The 14,976-nt window shown below is 45.7% G+C and overlaps 1 protein-coding gene across 4 annotated transcripts in view; it reads left to right on the top strand.

Moving 5' to 3' along the window:
- Window positions 1–2,804: 2,804 nt before the first annotated feature.
- The window catches only part of CPZ (carboxypeptidase Z), a 78,457-nt gene continuing 66,285 nt past the window's right edge, over window positions 2,805–14,976 (top strand). Inside the window, exon 1 of one of the 4 annotated variants that reach the window (XM_084626750.1) lies at window positions 2,805–3,121. In XM_084626750.1, the coding sequence (XP_084482876.1) occupies window positions 2,896–3,121 (226 nt within the window). In that variant the 5' untranslated portion in view covers window positions 2,805–2,895. The remainder of the gene's footprint in view (window positions 3,122–14,976) is intronic. The other 3 variants (XM_084626752.1, XM_084626751.1, XM_084626749.1) reach the window with 3 other exon arrangements.

A 14,976-nucleotide genomic window follows, 5' to 3' on the forward strand; every position in this document is an offset into this window, starting at 1 on the left:
AAGGGACCATTATGATCAGCTAGGCTGATCTGCAGAAAACAGGCCATAGAACTGTTTTGATAATTGGGCTGACAAATTAACCCTAACTGTAAGATCAACTGTAAAAAGTATGTAAAAGTTCATAAAATGTCACAATAACATAGAATAATAAATGTTAATGGGAAAAGGTATGTAAAGCAGACAGAAAAAGTGAATTAGTCTAAACAAAAAGGCCTGCTGATATAACTAAAGGACTGTGTTAAAATCATGCTTGGTAAAAACAGAAGATGTGGAACTGGAAATTAATGATCCAAAATTGGTGTGTTGAATATTAGACCTAAATGGTGGGCTAAATAACCAGGGAATGGGCTATTCCACCCACCAATCTCCTGGTGGGTCCTTAAGGAAAGAGACTTTGAGAACAATTGGAAGAACAGACAAAGGCTACCAGAACGAGCTTCACCATCATGAATGCCACCCCCACTGGCTCCTGGGACTCTGGAATTTCTTTGTCCTAAGCCTGAGGGATATCCTGACCAGACTGGGCCAGAGAGAGGGCCCCAGACAACATCGCCACCCCTACTGGCTCTGGCTAAATCCTAAACACACCTGGGATGAAATAGGGTCGTACTTTAAAAACAGCAGCAACAACAACTCCAGCCCATCTCAACTCATTTCTTCTCTTTTACCCAAAAGGACAGTTATTACCATTTGTAAAACCATCTCTGAGACCAGATTGTTCCTGCTAAAACTCTCTCCAGCTAAGGGAAAGGGAACAGGAAATGTTGTTAAAATGAAAGCCTTACTGAACACTTTATATTTCAAACCCTTTCATTGTTTTTCTTTCTTTTTTGCATCTGTGATAAAAGGTTAAAAGGATTTTTAATGGTGTATTTGCCATGGAATTAAACATGAGGTCTCTGTATACCAGACCCAGGACCTTGTTTAACACTGTTTAACGTTGAACAGTGACTTTGTTATGTTAACCCTTTAGCCCATATAGCCTATCTAACTTAACTGAACAGACCTTCATCCAATACTTTCTCCATCAAACCCATAACTTACATTTGAGCTATTGGCTGTTATAAATTGGAAGTGGTCCATTCCACTTTAATGACATTACACTACTTTTCACGAGCTGAGAATATGGCCCTATGTATTTTTCTAATGTAAACTTTTTAAGATGGGAACATAGGGACATAGGCCAGGAAGGGCCTTCCTGGGTCATTGAGTCCAGTCCCTTGCTATCATAGGCAACCCCATCATATAATCCTGTTCATAAATTTATCAAATTCCACTCCTCCACTCCTGCTATGGGAAGGCTGTGCCATAACCTCACTCCACTGATAGTTAGAAACCTTCTTCTAGTTCCCAGCTTATGTTTATTCATGGTCAGTGTAAATACATAAGGTACATTTTAGCTTCTGGAAAAAATAGACATGAAATATTCCTATTAAACATCCATTGACCTTTTAAAAAAATGTAAAGTGGCCTATATATTAAGCAAAACAGTATATGCATGAGGGATGTGAGTAGAGGGAAGTAGGTCACTATTTTATAGCTTTGCATGCTAGCTGCATTGAAGAAATGGCATGGAGAAAGTGAATAAGAAAGTGTTTTTTACCCCTTTGTATAACACAAGAACCAGGGGTCACTCAATGAAATTAATAAGGATCGGGTTTAAAACAAATATAAAGAAGCACTTCTTCAGACAACACACAGTCAACATGTGGAACTCATTGTCAGGGGATGTTGTGAAGGCCAAAATTATAGGTGGGCTCAAAAAAGAATTAGATAAATTCATTGAGGATAGGTCTATCAAAGCCTATTAGGCAAGGTAGCCACAGACACAACTGTCTGCTCTGGGTGTCCCTAAACTTCTGATTTCCAGCACCTAGGACTAAGTCACAGGGGATGGATCACTTTATAATTGCCCTGTTCTGTTCATTGTCTCTGAAGCATCTGGCACTAGCCGCTGTTGGAAGACAGGATACTGGTAGGGTGACCATGGGTCCTATTTTGGCCAGGACAGTCCTTTTTCAAAGCCCTGTCCGGGCCGTCTCAACAGCTTTGGCGAAGCCGGGCATTTGTCCCATTTGCTCTTGCTAACTGATCATCAACTGGCAAGAGCAAACAGCACAAATGCCCAGTTTTGCCAAAAAAGCACCCCAGCAGGGTGCAGAGGAACTTGAGTGGTAGGCGGGGGGAGATGCCAGCCCCATGTGTGTGTGTGTGTGTGGGGGGGGGGGCATCTCAGGCCAGCCCTGCATGGGGGCAGGGGTGCTCAGGCCAGGGACTGATGCCAGCCCTGTGCAGGGGTGATGCAGGGTTCAGGCTAGTTCCGCACTGGGGCGAAGGGGGCCCTTGGGCTAGCCCCAGGTGGTGTCCTCTTTTCCTTTTGGGGAAATGTGGTCACCCTAGATATTGGGCTAAATGGACCATTGGTCTGATCCACTTTGGCCGTTCTTATAGGTAACCACATCAAGGCTCTGCATTGTTTAATGTGCATTCTGCTTTAAATGTGTCATGAGTCTAGCACGTGAAGTATCATTTGTGGGGAGATAGTTACAGGACAGGAGCCGACTGTGTTTCCTCTCTGTTTTAACTGGTGCCTTCCCAGGCAGCTACAGTCAGTCAGTTTCAGCAAGTTCTAATGTCACACACACTTGAAGGAAGTTCTCAGTTCCCTGGGGGTCTCGGCTGTACAAAGAGCAAACACGCGGGAGGGGCCAGGGACTCCAGGAGCAGGCGGCTGGGTTCTTGTGGGGACCCCCCTGAAGCTTTTAACAAAACCCAACGCCAGCCTACCAGGGGAGAGGGGCTTCTCCCGCCTTCGGTCTTAAAACCCTTGGCTTTCAAAACACTAAGGCCAACTGTAATATGATTCCTGGACCGTATATCCTGTAAGAGGTGGGCATGCACTTGCATTGCACTAATTTCCATTGCAGCTTGGCGAGAGAGGGAGAGCGCGCGGCGCGGAGGCTCAAAGTGGAGAAACTCCTCCAGCAGCCAGTGCCACATCACTATTCTGACCGCACACCGAGGCGCTCCAGCATGCTTCTGAGGCTCCTGCTGTTTCTTGGTGCCCTGGTGAGGGTCACTGAGCCTGCCCCACGCTGTGAACCAGGCCAGGAAACCTTAGGTAAGGCTAAAAACTAACAAGCGCCCCTTCATTCCTTTCCCCCAGCTCTGCCTCTGGAGGAAAACAGAAAGGGAGCAAACTTCAGGCTGAGGGAGGGAGAAATGAACAATGTTCTCGGCCCCCCTCCAGATGGGGGGATCGGATTGCTCTTCGGAAGGACACACAGACTTGCAATGCTAGTAACGTGTTTATGGTCTAAGCATGAATGAGAAGGAAGCCAACTGTGTTGCTTTGTGGTAGAGGAACAAATCTCTGATGGGGGTGGATGTAAAATGTTTCCCCATCAGCATTTTGTAGAGATGTGTGGCTGTGTCTCTTTGTTGAAGTACTTACAAAATTACAGTCTATGGGACTAGGCTGACCAGATAGCAAATGTGAAAAATTGGGATCCCTTTTTTTTTCAGGAGGGGGGTACAGTTGCTTATATAAGATAAAGCTCCCAATATTGGGATAGTCCTGATAATATCAGGACGTCTGGCCACCCTATATAGGATCCTCTAACTCCTGCTTTGGGGAACACAGAAGATTCTCCCTCTTTCTGGCCTTTCTTTCTCAGAAAGTGAGCCTCAGATTGCTGAAGATGAACTTTCGACCTGGTGTGTGTTTTTGTGCTTATGAAAATCTTCTTCTCACATTTACTTTTTGGTTACTTATTAAGTCCAAAGGAACTTTTATTTAGTCCAAATGAATTTCATTAGGAGCTTAGTGTGCTGGATAGCTGTAGATTTTAGCATGTTATAACCCATACAAAGTTTGGATAGATTGATTTGATAGACACTTTTACACACACTGGAATAAAGGCTAGATTTATATAGGAGCACTTGGTTAAAATGAATTGAAATCTTTTATTTCAGTAACTAAAGTTACACTTAAAACTAACCATTGCTGAAAAACTTTAGTAGCCTTTAAAAAAATGTATACAGCATTTTTTGTTTTGTTTTTTTAAATTAGCTTAATTCTGATTTTATGTACATGGGCATAAATACAAGGTAATTCTAGTGGAACCAAGAGTTACACCAAAGAAAAGCCAAAGGTAAGGGAGAGGAAATTATGTCCAGTAGATTCCAATTTAAAATGGTTTATAAAAGACATTATATTTTGTTTTATAACTGGGAATTTGTCAGGGGAGGAAGGAAGTTAACCTGAAATTGACCTAAATGTTACCCACAGAAGTTCAGCTATAATTTCAGTTTTTAAATATAATCCATAGACTCTATTTTGAGGCTGAAATGGCAGACTACAATTCTTGGGCAATGGTGCATACAATCTGTCAGTGCAGCTTTCACAAACCTCAACGTGAGGTCTACCATAGACTGAAGGGGTTTATTTTTGTATCATGTTGCTCAAAGATAAGTACCACAGAATATTCAGAGCTAGTTATGGGAAGAGACTATATAGGGTACAGTACACAGTTTCTTTAATTGGAGCATAATCAGATCCTACAAAGTCACTTGGAGTTTTGCCATTGACTTCACCATGGGCAAGCACAATACATAAAGATAAAATTCAACTGGCAGCACAGGCTTGCAAAATGCCTTCACTGCAACAGAATTGCCACCTTTCTGAGTAGAAAGGAAAGGTAGTTTTAGTCAGGCTCACAGATAGTGCACACCCTGCATGTGGAGATCTAGGCTATACACCAGCCCTGAGTAGGGCAATGCAGATGGGTGTTAGAAACAGAAAAGGAACTGGCCAGTGGGTCCAAAGTAAGATGGTTTCAGTTCCCCATGGAAGTGAGTGTGAGGGAGTTGCATCTGCCACTGGCAAAGGAGAGGAGCATTATCCTGGAATTCCAGAGATCTGGGTTCCATCCCTGGCTCTGCCCCTGGTCTTATGTGTGACTTTGAGCAAGTCACTTTGCCTCCCTGTGCCTCCATTTCCCCATCTGTAAATTGGGGATAATGATACAGATCTATATAAGAGTATTATTATTATAATCCGGACCAAGAACAAGACAGGGAGTTGAGAGGATGGGATTCCATTCTGGCACACAGCCTGTTTCCCAGAGGGTCATGGATAATGCCCTAATGCCAGTGAAATGGTATATTTCACTGGGAACTGGAATACATCACTTTGTCATTAGTGTCAGGAAAAATAAAAACGAAACAGAGGCAGTCTGCAATCACATGGCTGAAAATACTAAAAGTGGACGATTTCCTCTTAGATTGGGCCAGCTCTGCTATTGAGACACTGTAAGCAATAAAGCTTTAGGGAGCAAATTAATGAAGATAATAGGTTTACTAAGAATGGGGTACTCAAAAGTTCTCAGCATTGTCCTAACTCTGCTCCCAATGAAGTAAATGGGAGCTTTAACAGCTCCTTCCATGGGAACAGAGTTAGGGCAATGCTGAACACTTCTGAAAATCCCATCCTAAATGTTTATTTATGAGTGCAGGTGAGCTGTGAGGGGCATACATTTTGCAATTTGCCTATAGCAAATCACTTTGCTCATCCAAATACCTAGGGCTAGTGCTGAGAATATATACAATATTTAGGTGGATAGGAAGGAGTCTTTGTGTATGTCTATTTGAAGAAAGGTTTCAGAGTAACAGCCGTGTTAGTCTATATTCGCAAAAAGAAAGGGAGTACTTGTGGCACCTTAGAGACTAACCAATTTATCTGAGCATAAGCTTTCGTGAGCTACAGCTCACTTCATCGGACAGAGCTGTAGCTCACGGAAGCTTATGCTCAGATAAATTGGTTAGTCTCTAAGGTGCCACAAGTCCTCCTTTTCTATTTGAAGAAAATGTAACTGCTATCTTCGCAGCTGTCTCTAGTGCCACCTAGTGGTTAAAGGGCAGAATTGTGTTAGATATTGTTACCACAATTTGTGATATAAAATACCTAAAGTTGTTAGGCCCCTAAGCAGGAGATTTCCAAAGGTATAAAGGACATTTAGGCATCCAGATCCCACTAACTTTCAATGAAAACCTCCCCCACAAATCCATATTCAGGTATCTCCCTATTAACAATATGCCAGACACATCCTACAGATAACCTTGTCCAGCTGGGCTAAGCATAGCGTGATTGCCTGTGCCCGTCACACTCCAGAAAGCTTATAGTTAAATAATAAACTTGGACAGCCATGGCCAATTTGACTTTGCCCCTGAGATCAAAAACACTCTCACCCACACCCGATGACCCTTTGCAGGCCAGAGAAGGCCGGTAAAACCAAATGTTTTTGGAATAATATTTTATCTCTATAAAAATGTTTTCAAAACATGTATTTCTCTATGGACCTAATCAAAAACCCATGAAAATCATTGCCTTCCATAGTCTTTGGAAAAGGCCCTATCTCTGTGTGTGACTGAATGTACTATAGTACACGTGAATAGTGATTTATCTGCCTTAGATATTTCTAAAACTACTTTTCCCTTGATGTCTATATCTACACACATACACACACTCAGATGAAATCATGCCAAAACAAACGCTAATGCAAAACTAACACTAAAGTTATGAACTTAGACATACCTAAGTTAATGGGCCAAATTCTGGTCTTGGTTACACATGTTCAAATTTGGAGGTTTTTCATTGATTCATTTGAGTTATGCTGGATTTATACCACTATAACTAGGAGGAGAATTTGGCCCAATAGTTCCCCATCAGTATTAACCCAGCCACAGTAGACATCCCATATAATGTATGGTATAGATTCAATAATATAAATAGTAATATATTCTGGTTTATATTTCACAAGAAAGTAGGACTAGAAACTACAAACTATATGGGGAAGTTCCCTTATGGTGAAATCTTAATTTCTGAACAGATCCTTTTCTGATGAAATTTTTCAAGCATGACTTCAGCCCGGTGACAACGTTTTCCTCTGAATGTTTATACAACGTTGGGTCATGCATTTTTGAATTATGCATTGTGACCCGGTACAAGGGCACTTGTTAGCCCAGATCCTATAGGTTTTGGGCAGCAGCCAGTTAACCCTGACCTATTAGAGGAAACATATGAAATATAAAGGGCTGCCTTGGAGACAGCAAGCGGGGAAAATAGCTGGGTGTGAGCTGCACCCGTGCCCACAGGTTTTTAGAGCTGGAGGGACTGCTGAACGTTGAGTGTGGCTGTTGTCTTGGTTTGCTACTATTGTGTTGATTTGAACTTTCTATGAGTTCCCATAAATGGGTCGCTGAGGAGAAGGGACCAGGACTGATTGACTGGCCATCTGACTGTTTATTTGGGCTGGGAAAACATGACACCAGATCACATATGGTAGAGAATGTGGGCAGCTGATCTGGCTTGAAACTGAACACCAGTGCTGCCAAAATGGAAAAGGAATCCCATCTCCAATGGCATGTGAAGCAGAAGCAGCAACTCCAGTTCCAGCGATTTATGGACCAACTGCAGCAGATCATTCTCTGTCTTGTGAACCAGGGATCCCTTGGAGTCCAAGGAGTAGAGGTAGATGCATAGTCCGTAGAGACGTGAGAGGGGAAGGGGCCCTGACCAAGATGGGGCCGGAAGATGATCGGGAAGGGTACTTGGAGATATTTTAGTGGCTGGCCCTGGCACACCAGTGGCCCCAGGGGCAATTGTCCCTCCAGTTGGCCCCCTATCTGACAGGAGGCTCAGGGCCTAAGACTGCACTATGGTCAGGGATTATAGAGCCCTTAGGCTGCTATTTTGGACCAGCTGGGTCTCATTGTGGAGAGGTACTACCCACGGTTCCAGGCTGAAGCCTTCACCCTGGGCTCTCACCCCTGGGCTGCTGCACAATGCCTCCTAGACTTTGGCTGCTGGTGGCTCAGGCCAGAATCTGAGTTCCCCAGGGAATCATAGAATCATAGAATCATAGAATATCAGGGTTGGAAGGGACCCCAGAAGGTCATCTAGTCCAACCCCCTGCTCGAAGCAGGACCAATTCCCAGTTAAATCATCCCAGCCAGGGCTTTGAAATCATCGAGCTGGTGGCACTCAAGTAGTTCTGTCATGTTGTGCTTACTAGGACCCCAGGAGTGGATTTACTGGCATGGGGCAGCCAAACTGGAGACCGCAGTGCGTTTGGTTGAGAACTCTTTGGAGGCTGAACTAGACTGTGGGTCACCTGTCTGACCTGAATCAGGAGAAGTGGGTCCATTGGCTTCCCCCTGCAAGGTGTTGGTGTCATGAAAGAGGAGACAATGCAGGGATTTGAGAGGGTCATGGGAAGGCTGTTCTGTGGGTTGGGACAGCCACCCGCCCCCCCACTGGAGACTACTCCTCCTTTGGGGGCAATGGTCCCCAAAGGGTAAATTGGGTGGGGATTAAAGGGGCCGGTGAGAGAAGGGGAGCAGACAGGAGCTGCAGAATCTGCTTCCTTGCTGATGACCAATACTGACCAGAGGGGTACTGGTACAACCTGAGGGACAGGAAGGAGCTCAAATCTGCTTCAGCTGTGGGCAGGATGGCCATGGCTACAGCTTCTGCACCCTTATGGAATGTGACTATGTCATAGCCTGCTCCTCCAAGACCTCAGCACTCCTCAGGGAGCTCAGTGCTCTAGTTATCCCCATTACAGTCAATGGGATTGGTTGACTCCAGCTCTGGCCAGACATTTTTCCATGAGCAGCTATTGGGACCCAATTTCCCAAGGATTGGATGGGGGGGTATTGCTGATAGGTTGTATTTATGGGTATTTCCAACCGTATCCCGCTATCCAACTTAAGCTGCCCATAAACAGGAGAGCTGCAAAGTTGGTGGTGGCTGAGTCAAAAGAATTGCCATATCCAGTGGTGCTGGGTCAGGTCTGGGGACCGGTAATGGGCCTGCTACAGGACCCTGCCTGGATCCCAGCCCATAGGAGGAGGCTGATATACTGCTTAGGAAGAGCTTCCTCTTTGCTGATCCTGACTTTGCTGACTTTGCTGATCCTGACTACCCCAATGCAGAAAACACATAAGGAGCGCCATCTTGCCCAGAAGCAAACTGTACTACCACATAAGATCTGTGGAGGTGGGCCCATAAATCCACTGCCACCCACTGTGGGTCAAATGCCCTGTAGGTAACCCTGCAGAGGTCAGACTTCCAGATACAACAGGCTAGGGCAACTCAGGGTCCCAGGGGCCCTACAGATCCTGATCCAGAGCCAGTGCAACAAATATAGAAGAGCACAGTGACACAGAGTAATTTGGACACCCTGATAGATCCACACAAGGGTTATTACCTTTGGTGATCCTGTTGATGGAAAATTAGTCTCTCACCAACTCCAGTGACTTTGTTCAAGAACACCAAAATGATGGAGTGTTTAGCCGTTTGTATGGGCATCTGGCCAGGGTGAACAGGACCCTGGTGCATGAGGTATAGGATGCACAGTACCCACACTTTGAACTTGAGGGAGATGTTCTGATTCAGGTGGTCAAAGAGTCCAAACTGGGATATGCCAGTCACAACTGCTGGTTCCCAGCTCCTCAGGCTGGCCCACAAAATACCTTGGTCTGGTCACTTAGGCGTGAAAAACCAAACCAAACCAGAAATGGGTATGGGCTCATTTCTTTTGGCTAGAGATATGTCAAGAGGTTAAGGACTCTTGATTCTATGATTCCATGACTACTGCACCTCTTGTCCTGAATGCCAGCTGGTGAGTCCCCAATCTATTCAAAGGGCCCCCTTGGTTCCTCCTTCCCTGGTAGATATATCATTTGACTGCACTGGGGTAGATTTAATCCGGCCCCTTGAGCCTATGGCCAGGGCGTGCTGCTATATATTATTTATTTATCTTGGACAACACCAGCTGGTACCCTAAAGCCATTCCCCTGCAGTCAGTGTCAGCCCAAATGGTTGCAGATGAGTTGCTAAAGGCGTTCTCTCAGGTAGGCATCCCCAGGGTGATGCTGACTGATTAAGGCACCACCTTCATGTTAAGGCTACTGCATGAAGTTTGCTCCCTACTTAACAAAGTCCATAAGAACCTCAGTCTGCCGGCTCCAAACAGGAGGGTTGGTGGAGTGTTGTAACCGGCCCCTAAAGGGAATACTGTGCAAATTCATCACAGCCGAATCCCACAATGGGGACAGAGTACTGCCACAGCTCATGTTTGCTGTCAGGGAGGTGCCCCAGTCTTCTACGGGGTTCTTTCCTTTCAAGTGGCTATATGGAAGGCCGCCCCATGGAGTTCTGTTCCTTGTGTAGGGAGCCTGGCAAGATCAAGGGGACTAAGGCTGAGAATGCCGTCCAATATGTCCTGAATCTTCTGAGACTGTAGTTAACGAGGGCCTTTGCGAAGCAGAAATGTACAGGCTGTGACGCCCACACAGGAGCAGTATTACAAGAGCATTGCGAGGCAGAGGGTTTATCAGCCTTGGGACCCAGCCCTGGTATTGCTACCTAGCGCCAAGAGCAAATTGCTGGCTAAATGGCAGGGCCCCTTTGAGATAGTGCTGGGTGGGGAAAGATTATGAGATTTGGCTAGCTGGAAAGAGACAGGGCATCCAGATGGACCATGTGAACTTACTGAAGCCCTGGAATGTCTGAAAGGCCATGTTTATCCACCCAGTCCACAGGAACTAGACTAAGGCCCTCAAATACCAGAGGTGGGGTCTGTCCTGCTGTAACTCTGGGAGACAACCTCACCATCCAGAGATCAAGCCCGCAAGCTAATCCAGAGCCTTTACGACATCATCACCATCAAGCCTGGGAGGACGCACCTCACTGAGCACCACACACAAATTATCCCAGATGTTAAGTACAGAAAGGAAAATTCCGGATGTAGGGTTAGTCAAGGAGTCACCAAGTGAATGGGGTGGCCCCATTGATTTAGTGGCCCCATTGATTGATTTAGTAGCCAAACCTGACAAGTGTGTTCCCTTTTGTATTAATCTTAGAGAGGTTAATGTCGTGTAGAGGTTCAGAACATATCCCATGCCCAGAATATATGAGATGCTGGAAAGGCTGGGTAGGGCCTGCTTAATAACCATACTAGATCTTATAAAAGGCTACTGGCACCAGAGTCTAAAGATGAGACAGCCTTTGCCACCCTTTTTAGCCTCTCTCAGTTTTGAACTCTCTCATTTAGACGCTGTGGGGGCTCCCGTCACTTTCCAGTGGTTAATGGATAGGGTACTGCAGCCCCACCGGCGGTGCTCAGAGGCCTATCTCAATTACATTGTTGTCTATTGTAGCATTAGGGAACATCACCTCAAGTGGATCGCCACTGTCCTGCAGTCTCAAAGGGAGGCAGGCCTAACACTAGCTCTGCAAAGTGAAAGGTGGGTTGTGCCGAAACAAAATACTTAGCATGCGCCCTGGGGAATGGACGAATCTGACCCTTAGCCAGCAAGGGAACAGCCCTGTTAGAGTGCCCAATTCCCAACCACCAAAAGGCAGGTCAACTCGTTTTGGGGGTTAACAAGATACTATATGTGGTCTGTCCCTGGGTTTCCCACTCCTCACCGCCCCCATGGACCTCCTGAAGGATAAGTTGGCTTCAGGCTACATAGGTGCATTTGGCACACTCAGGCACATCTTCTGCAGCAAACTGGTGCTGCTGAGCCTGGATTTTACCAAAGAATTCATACTACAAACACATGCCTCCTTAAGGTGGTTCCATGCAGGTGGTGGAAGATGGAGAACACCCCATCGTATATCTCAGTAGAAAGCTTCTCCCTCAGGAGAAGAAGTATTCAGGGTTAGAAAAAGCTTTGCTGTTAAGTGGCCGATGGAGTTGTTGTGATACTGCCTCCGGGAGTGTCCTTCATCCCGATCATGGACCATGTGCCCCTCAAATGGTTACAGGCTATGAACGATTACAATGCCAGACTTACACATTGGCATCTGGCCCTGCAGCCATTTTCTTCTGTGGTGAACCTTAGGCCTGGGACAGCCCAGGGACCACAGGTATTTTTCTGCAAGAAGGACGGTCTGCTCTCTGCCACACTCTTGGGGTATGTGTGTGTGTGTGTGTGTGAGAGAGAGAGTAACAGGGTACAAGGGCTTTTCTTAGCCCAGACCCTAAGGGGTTAAGGCAGCAGTCAATTAACCCTGACCTATTAGAGGAAGCGGGGAAAACATAAAGCGCTGCCTGGAAGGTGGCAAGGGGGAAAAACAGCTGGGTGTGAGCTGAAGCCCTGCCCACAGGTATGGAGAACTCGGTGGGGACAGGGCAGTTGAAGGTAGCTGCTGCCTTTGCTACTACTGTTTTTGTTTTGTTTTGGGTTTTCTATAAGTTCCTACAAAAGGGTCCCTGAGGAGAAGGGACCATGAGTGACTTGACTACTTATCTGGGCTGGGAAGAGAGGGCACCAGTTTACAAGCAGGTATAGAAGAAATACACCTTTACCATAAGTTTCAAGTGGCGTATTAGCAATGGGCTTACTGGCTCAAGCATACTCAATTTTTATCTGGATCAAGAGTTTAGAAACCATCTTTCCCTTCACAGAATTCTAGATAATTGGAATTTGAGGATTTATAATAATTTTGCCCATCATAGAGATTGGGATCTTATTCTTAGAGCATTTGTAGACTGGCGTAGCTCCACTGATTTAAATGAGAGTACTTCTCATTTACATGAGTGTGAGAGGGAGAATCAGGCCTGGGGAAGAAATGCATAATTCAGAACCAGATCCAGATTTGGATTTTCTCTAATCATCACCACCAGAGTTTCAGGCTATTTGGATCCAGGGCCTCAGCTGAGATCCTAGCTATTAAAATATAAATAGATTATCAGATTTGACTGATATTTCTTGCAGATTTCTGTGGTCCCCACAATACCTGGTGTGCTACATTACTGTCTTTCTGATTTCCCTAAACTAGTGAAAAGGGGAAATATTTTAATATAGCTAGACCATGTTTATTTCTATTATTTTTTTGTGTTACAGTAACATCTGGAAGACCCAACCAACACCAGAGTCCCATTGTGCCAGTCACTGAACAGACAGCCCCTGCCCTGAAAAGCTTAGTTTTTCAGAGCAGGGGCTGTCTGTACAGTGCCTGTGCCTGAAGGCTCAGAGAAAGGAACACAAGTTGAAGAGTGGGAAATAAGGCACAAAGAGGTTAAATGACTTGCCCAAGGTCACACAGGAAGACAGTGGCAGAGCCAAGGACTCAGTTCACACCACTTGAGTCCTAGTCTGACGCCTGAGCCACAGGACTGTCCCTCCTCTTCAGTAACACCATGTTACTTAGATCCCTATCTAAATTGTTGGGGTTTTGAATGCTCCCTGGCCGCATCTCACCTGTTATTTTAATCTGTTTCACCTGCAGCTGAGCTGATTTAACTTTCCCTTATGAAAGAAGCATTAAAAGAAAGGACCTGCAGGCCTCTAAGTTAGCATTGTTCATGGAAAATGCATGTTAAAAAGCAGCCCGGCCACATGCGTCATTGTCAAAAGCTCCAGCCAATCTGGCAGTCCCTGTTTTTTAACTGGTAGTTGCCCAAGCACAGATTTCAAAAGCACCTTACCTGAGGCCAAAATGCATTTATTTCGCCGTCGTTTCCTGTTTAAATATTCAGCTGGAAGAACTCCTTGTAGAGTGACTTTAAGAACCAGTCAGACATGGAGGATAGCACCCAAGGACCTGTTTCTGAAGGCATTCAGACTGCAGAGGAGCGAGACAAATGCCTCTGGTGGTTTGGGGGAAAGAGTAACTGCAACACTGTTAAGCAAAGGATGTGTGTGGGGAAAACCTCCAAATGTGTATGGCAGGGATTGGCAACGTTTGGCATGCGGCCCACCAGGGTAAGCCCCCTGGCGGGCCGGGCTGGTTTGTTTACCTGCTGCATGCACAGGTTCGGCCGATCGCGGCTCCCATGGGCCGTGGTTCACCGCTCCAGGCTAATGGGGGCTGCGGGAAGGGCGGCCAGCACATCCTTTGGCCCACACTGCTTCCTGCAGCCCCCATTGGCCTGGAGTGGTGAACCACGGCCAGTGGGAGCCGCGATCAGCCGAACCTGCAGACGCGGCAGGTAAACAAACTGGCCTGGCCCGCCAGGGGGCTTACCCTGGCGGACCGCATGCCAAAGGTTGCCGATCCCTGGTGTATGGTTTAGAGAGAGATAATTACTTCTTCTTCTCATACTGCTATGAATTATTTTTCAAAGCAAAGGGAGATTAGGCATTAATCTATATCTCAGGTTCTCAAACTTCTTCATACTGTGGACCAGGTCTTGAGAGGACATTATCTCATGGATTGCATGCCTGCCATTCATGATCTTGTCTACCCCTTCTTATTTGCAATCACATCACTTCCCTGTGACACCCGCTCCACTCTGTGCCTCTCTCATCCTATTTTCCAGGAAACATTTATCTGCTTCCTGGGGTTTTTCTCCTCCTTCATCCCTGCACATGCTGTCTTGCCATTTGGTTCCCTTCTGCCCTGACACACTGCTTGGCCACCTAGTCCTTTTCTCCCTGGACATACTGCCCAGCTGCCTCATTCCTTTGTCTCTTGGAAATTCCTCTCCCTTTGGCATTTGTCACCTCCATTGTCACTGGTAGTTCTGGTCCCTGAAAGTGGCTTCTTTCTCTTCAGTTCCCCATATTATTATCAGTGGCCATGTAGAGCAGCTAGGCAGGCTTCCACTTATTGTTTCCAGCTGCTGTTCTGTGCTTTCCTTTGCAAAGCAGAATTACCCAATGGTATTTGTTCTTTTGCATTTTATTGCTGAATAGCAGCTTTTGTCTAGATAATGTTTCAAGGGAAACATTAATTGTGAAAACTGAGTTGGTTAATCAGATAGTCTGGCAAAAAACCCCCAAAACAAAGTTAATATCCATGGAATTTGAAATGCTTTGTGTATATTCTGAAAAGCAGATGTTTCGTCTATAAACCCTTCTAGAAAAGGAATGAATATTTCCAACAAAAGAGCCCAGGCTTTTAAACTCATACTCACAAAGAAACAAAGTGAACCAAGAAGTGGATGCGTCAGTCAT

The sequence above is a fragment of the Lepidochelys olivacea genome (genome assembly GCF_965140295.1).
Source record: "Lepidochelys olivacea isolate rLepOli2 genome assembly, chromosome: 4".
In the NCBI taxonomy this organism is placed as follows: domain Eukaryota; kingdom Metazoa; phylum Chordata; order Testudines; family Cheloniidae; genus Lepidochelys; species Lepidochelys olivacea.